This window comes from Thunnus thynnus, chromosome 6 (genome assembly GCF_963924715.1).
Source record: "Thunnus thynnus chromosome 6, fThuThy2.1, whole genome shotgun sequence".
Classification (NCBI taxonomy): domain Eukaryota; kingdom Metazoa; phylum Chordata; class Actinopteri; order Scombriformes; family Scombridae; genus Thunnus; species Thunnus thynnus.
The window spans coordinates 31,050,673-31,057,579 of record NC_089522.1 but is presented as its reverse complement, the minus strand read 5'-3'; the positions used below and the strand labels follow the sequence as shown (position 1 = coordinate 31,057,579).

General features: G+C 38.5%; 1 protein-coding gene across 2 annotated transcripts in view; it reads right to left on the bottom strand.

Moving 5' to 3' along the window:
* Positions 1 to 74: 74 nt before the first annotated feature.
* Positions 75 to 6,907, bottom strand: part of dnajc5ab (DnaJ (Hsp40) homolog, subfamily C, member 5ab) — a 30,492-nt gene continuing 23,659 nt past the window's right edge. For both annotated transcript variants that reach the window (XM_067593342.1, XM_067593343.1), the window contains exons 3-5: positions 5,997 to 6,210; positions 5,135 to 5,306; positions 75 to 4,249 (exon numbers count right to left, since the gene is read on the bottom strand). In XM_067593342.1, the coding sequence (XP_067449443.1) occupies positions 4,152 to 4,249; positions 5,135 to 5,306; positions 5,997 to 6,210 (484 nt within the window). In that variant the 3' untranslated portion in view covers positions 75 to 4,151. The remainder of the gene's footprint in view (positions 4,250 to 5,134; positions 5,307 to 5,996; positions 6,211 to 6,907) is intronic.

Here is a 6,907-nt window from a genome sequence, read left to right as displayed (position 1 = left end):
TGCTTATTACATTCAAATATACATTTCATGGGACAAAACCAAAGTCATAATGAAGACACTCACAGTGCGAAAAAGAGCTTTGAAGCATCATAAACATTTATTTTACAACAGTACATCAGATACTTCATTTACCCAAACGTCTGCCTGACAGACGCAAACATTATCAGCCCATGCTAAATACAGAAAACCTCTATGAGTCTATGTACTGTGCCACTGCGTGTATATACAGCAGGTCTGCCGTTTCGTCACATCGTCGAAACGGCTCACATCTAAAATTCTATACATCCCCTTGACATACCAGCTAGTCGTTAATCAATTATTAAAAAGATAAGAAAAATAAAATAAATAAAATAATGCTTCAATATTATTATCTGGTCGCTATATTCACACTTGCATCAGTTCTTGTTATTTATGTCATTGTTTTAGATTTGGATCTAAACGATGGAAGTTTCTTGACTCCAGGTTCATGTATTTTCAGGCTTCACTCAGACACTGCTGCATGTTTGGTCAATAGAGGAAAAAGTGAAAAAAGAAAAAGGAGGGATTTGGGTTCAACAACGTGGCATTTCAGTGGCTGGTGATCACATGACATGAAGCACAAAACTAATCAAGAAAAGAGAAATTTGGTTAAAACAGAGAACCTGCAAGATCTTATAAAAACGTTTTAAAAAGCCCCTGAAAGATATTTTCAAGTCCAAATTAAATGACAAACTTAAAAACTAACTTAAGAAGTGAAACAAGGAATAAAATAAGTTCAAATGTGTGTTTCCTCGGCTCAATATTTATGGAATATAGTATTTGAGGGACTTGATGGTAAACAAATCTAATAATTTTAATTTAACTTCATTTCATTGGTCTTGTTGCCCCAAACTCAGCTTAATTAAGACTTTTAAAAAGGTTTTTGAGGACCTGCAGATTCTCTGAAACAACCTTTCAAATCGCGGTTGGGAGTTTGGGAGTGGAGGACAGCCGTGGAAGAGACTTAATTAGCGCTTATTAGCACTTATTGCACTTTCTCATGATATGCATAAATACATGAGTGTGTTTGATTGAGCAATCAAAGAAATTAAATGTGAATAAATGAACCTCTTTGATTGAATGCAGGTGGTTTTTAAAATAAAAAACAAATTAAACCTTTGACACAAACAACTGTTATGTTTCTGTATTTTCTACTATAGCAGAACTGGAGCGCTACTTGTGTGTGACAAATAGAGAAAAACTGACTGTTATTCTGGAAAATGATGCACTACTGACGTAACTAATCAGTCTGATTGTTTTTAACTGCTCTTCATTTGCTATGAAGATTGTATCATCTACAAAACTGCTGCCACAGAAACAAGTAAGACTTTGGATATCAATATCCTCCCTTCATGAACAACATAAATAAGAAAAACCGAAACAATGAAAAGCAAATCTACAGACAAATAGAAACAAGTGTTCAAATTTTCCAACCGACTCGAAAGAAATACAGTGACGTAAAATCTAAACATACAGCTTACACGACATGTACAGCATTTTTTTTTTTTTTACTTTCTCACAAAACAAATTGAAAACTAAAAACAAACAAACAAACAAAAAAAAAAAAGGGGCTCAATCAGTGTTTTATGTAAGCTCTTCCTGGTGACAGCGAGTAGTCACTAATGTACGGTCATGTACTAAATAACACTGGACTCTGCAAGCACACAGCACAGCTTTCAATGTGAAACAGGGAGCTCAATCCTTCATACGTGGAAGAAAAAAGTGGATTGAGGTTAAACATAAACGAAGGAAGAAGTGAAGAGGAAGAAGAGAGAAGGAGTGCGATTACTTTTTTCAATAAATAATAAAGAGTAACTGATAACTAGGAAACTTTTTTCAGACTCTCCGAGGATGTTCTGTGTTGACAGAGAAACACATTTGGCAGTATTCATCTGCTGGCTGGTGTTGATTTCCAGCTATTTTGTTCGGTCATGACCACGTGTGCCAAAAGCTGCTTAAGATTCAATCCCAGCAGCTGCATGAATTCCAGCGTTTCCTTATGGAAGACTACGGGAACCCTTGTGTGGTTATAATCACGGACATTACCGGATGACAGAGAAAGCTGACATGCCCTGGATGGCTGCATGCCCACATTTATCAACTGTAATTAGTTCAGATCCTTAGAAATCTCTTCTTCTGACAGTCCTGACAGTTTGTAACTTGCCATCTTTATAAAGCTTTCAATAACTTCAGAAGAGAGAGAGAGAGAAGAGAGGCATCAGATTCAAGTGAGAAGACTACTTCAGCGTTTGGTTTAAGAGAAGGGAGAGAAGGGGGGGAACTGATGCCAGTTCCACCTGTTGAAGTGTGAGCCTTGGTAATGGCTTTCCACACACACACAGATAGAGAGAGAGAGGGTCTCCTGTGGTGATGTTCACGAGGGTATCGAGGACGAATAAACACCACCGGGCCCCGCCCCAGTCCCATTAACCCTTCACTGAACTCACAAACAAGATCACTGACCTACTTCCAGCCAGCATGAGTGTTTTTCCAGCAAGCGAGTAGACGAGTTGATTCTCATCCACAAGCTGAGACTGATTATCATCATCTAGAAACTTTTAATTTCTACATATCAAGGATGAAGCATTTAAGGTATTAAAATCCTTGTTTAAAAAGAGTGAATGCCAGCTTTTTCCTCCTCCTTGTGTCTGAGTTGGGAAGTTGAAGATCCTTGTTTAGTCTCAACAACACTCGAGGGCCTGATATTGTCCGAAAACAGACACAGACAGCTGGCAGAAGATGTCTGCATGGTTCTGATTATCCCCGCATACAGTCTGCGTCGTACAGTTTGGGCTGTACCCTGATGGTCCATTCAGAGGGTAGCAGACAGGGGCACGAGACAACATTTACGTAACCCGGACCCCTGCTGCTACATGTGGACAGTATAAATTGGGTTTTAGATTTTTGCAAAAACAGAGCAAAAAACAACCACCTCCACAACATTTTGACAGCAGTCTCCCTCAGGACTGAGCCGGTGTGCACAGAAACACAACACTCAATAAAAGTTAATAGAGTCGCGGAGTCGGCGGAGCTGCTCTGGGTTCCAGAAGTGAAGACCGGTTAAATCATCAGTACAAAAGATGAACAACTGTGTTAGAAAATATGTTTTTTTGTTTTAGTAAAAAGGTGAAAGTACAAGACTTTCTACACAAAGATTGGATGATTGGATGGTAGTAGTTAACTACATCTCCCAAGGTGCAATTCGGCAAGAAACAGCCAATCACAGAGCTTAAAATTCTGTCACATGTGCAGAACTGATTTTACAATCTGCAGCGTGAGTCGGTTTTAATTTCTGGGTCAAATGTTTTGTTTACAACTGTGACAACGAAATGCTTTGAACTCATTATTGCTCTGATTCCCGCCTCTGATTGGCTTCTTCTCCATAGCAACAGCAGACAAGGTTCATGGATTTTATAGTATTCTTCGTTGTTATGCCAAAATCACAGACAAATGGTGAAATAATTGTTGAAATAATGTAAACTGGTGGTCAGAATATAAACCTACAGGATCGTTACATTATCCAGCAGAGTCCTGTGTTTCTATGTTGAGTCATTTTGAAAATAAAAATGTGAAGTAGGAATACAGAACGGAGAAAAACACTCCTGGAATCAGCAGCCTCTCTCACTTCACAGCTCTATATAACTGAATGTGACGACTGAGCATCCAATTAGAGGACGTAGTTGTCAATCAGATGATTTGTATTGTCTGTATCAATGTTTCTTCTTGTCATGTTTCTACGTTTTGGCAGGGTCATTTCTGTTAGTTAGTCGCTCTTAAAGAAGTTGTTACAGATGTTACACCGGGAAATAAAACTGTCCTGAGATCACTAAAGACTCTTTACATCCAGTCGATCTACATTTAAAAGTTTTGTTCATCAGTGTTTATTTTTCTCTCTTCCTCCTCCGTTTTTTTCCTCACTCCTTCTCTCCTCATTCCGGGTTAAATTTCAAATTTAGAAAAGTTTGAGTCGAGCCGGTGAGCCCGACTGTGACTGTATGTAGAGTGATGGTATGTCGTATCTGCTGGTGTGTGTCTTGTAGTATTGATTGCTGCTGTGTGTGTGTGTATCATAACTGTCAGGTGTGAGCTGATTGTGTGTGTGTATACGTGTGTGTGTGTGTGTGTGTGTGTGTCTAGTATGCTTCGGTCCTGTAGCTTTGGTGGGCATCGGAGGTGAGCTGGGTGGTTTCTGTGGCGGAGGATGGCTGCATCACGATGGGCTCACTGCCATCTGAGGGGAAACACACACACACACACACACACACACACACACACACACACACACACACACACACACACACACATTAGAAAACATGCAAACCAAAACCTACAAAACAACACAAATAGAAAAGACCAAAGAAATAAATTCAAGGCCACGATGGTGTAAATAAACCAGTTAACCACCTTCTCATGTTCAAGGTTCATTAAACTTGCTGCTTTTTAAATCCTCCTTTACTTTTTATCTAATTTAATGTATTTTACTGTTCTATTAATTTTACTTGCCTCTTTCAGTCTTGTTTTTATTTAAATTGTTATTTTTCTTTTGCATTTTGTAAAGCACTTTGAATTTCCTTGTGCATGAAAAGTTTAATAACGTCAACACATAATCTACTTTTAAAAGAGACAAGAAAATGACATTAGCAATTATATGAAGGTATCATTTTATGTAATTTATCAAGGAAAAAATCTCCTAGGAAGGGGAGGATGTGCAGCTTTTCTCTGTTTTATATAATTGTGAATTGAATATCTTTAGGTTTGGACTGTTCAGAACAAAGACAAATAATCTGAAGATGTCAATTTAGGCTTTTATCTTATTGGGTTCATCATTTTTCTCACTGGTACAGTTAAGTCAGGGTTAAATTTAACCCAGGATTAGCATGCTAATATGTAGCAGTTTGATGTTTACTGTGGTTGGATCATAGAGGACTGGACTTAATACTGGTTATGATGGAGTGCTGTGTAATTCATTGTCTCAATCTCATGTTTAAAATACTTTAACTATAAGCCTTTTTAGGGATTCTGTGAGCTACACGTGCGGTTTTGTAAATATACGATGTGTTTTAAAAGGTTTAACTGTAGCCTTCTTTCAAACAAGGGTTGTGTTTCCCCCCCTCACCTCTCTCGTCAGCGGTCATCTGGGCCTCCAGGTCCTCGGGGGACACGTAGAACTCGGGCTCCTGGTCCATGGGCGGCCGAGGTTTACATTTACCGCAGCAACAGTTACAGCAGCAACACAGGCAACAGCAGAAATAGCAGCCTGTGGAAAGGCAGCAGAAGACGAACAAAGCCTGCAGGAAGAAGAGGAGAGAGAGAGAGAGACGAAGAGTTCAACTACTGACCAGCAAACATCATTTATATCAGTTAAAATAAATGTTTCCTTTAATATGTTTAAATGTTTTTATCACTGAATCACATTGGATGTTGCAACTAAATCATCCCTAAATCATCACAGGTGCAGCCAGATGTTTCCAGAAGTTGTATAACAAGTTAAATATAGAATGTGTGTTTAATCAAGGTGTGAAAAGTAATTTTAGGGTTAAAGGACGAGTTCACAATTATGTCAATTATGTCTTAAAACAATGTAAGTGATGATCCACAGCCCTCATTCTGTGCAAAAATGTATTTAAATGTTTATTTGAAGCTAATATGAAGCTTCAGCCGTTCAAAATGAGTCAAATCAAGTCAACATGTTCCTGTGTTTTAGTGCTAAATTCCCTCTTTTTGTTACTTACATCATCACATCTAATGGTCAGTATGAACAGGAGAAATGATTACAGTGAGCAAAACCTGTTTCAGTGTTCATATGGGCTCCTCACTGTTGTTTTAAGACAGAAAAATGAAAAATTGTGAACCTATCCTGTATCTGGAAGGTCTAACAGTTGGCTGGTCAATTTCCTGATGAAAAACATTTACTGTAGACGAAGAAACGCTCCAAATAATCTGAGAAAAAGACTGAACGCTGAAGGACATCATCGTACCTTCGCCCACCAGCTGGACAGAACGAAGTAGGTGTTGACGTTCTCCTCTCCGAACTGTTCTGCGACGTAGAGACCCAGCGAGCCGTATTTGTCGTAGATGTTCTTCTTGGTGGCGTCGACCAGGATGGAGTGGGCGTTGTTGATTTCCTTGAACTTTTCAGCTGCGTCTGGGTTGTCCGGGTTCTTATCTGGGTGAAACTTCAACGCCAGTTTCCTGTAATAAAAGACAGCAGGAATGATGAAGGATTCAGACACTGCAGTAAAGTGACACCCTGGAAAGTTTTCTCTGTTCTCTACTGAAGCTTTCTAAAGGCCTCATGACAAGAGCAAAACCTCAAACAAAAAACTATGATGAGAGTGGAGTAAGAGTGCTGCTGTACTCCAAAACAGACATGGACAGCAGACACACATGCAGTTCTGTGTAGGGCTGAAACAATTAGCTGATTAATTAATGTCTGCACAGACATCTGAAGGATGCTGGACAGAGTTATGTGATGTCGACCCTTGTGGCTAAATTTGTCTTAAAAGCTGACCGTGTTGTTTAAAGATTTAACTTGAAGAAGAAAAGAGAAAATGAGAAACAGAATAACACAAAACAGCATCTTGTCTTATCTTGTTTAAAAGCTACAAGTCTGATTGTTACTAAATGTTCACTTTAAGACAAAAATATTAACGTAATTTCTTATAAAATCTCAAAGTCTATAGTCTGATATTATTGATGCACTGACATTAAAGACTGAATTTAAAATGTCGAGTTGTTTTCTTTGCTGTTGGGAACTGAAGAGGAGAAAAAGCTTCAGAGGTTTTTGTAATAAATACTTATAAACATGGAAATATGTGGCAGATGCAATTAAAAACATTAAATTGAAGAAATCAAAATGAAAAACTAGCAACAAACCTCTCATATAATG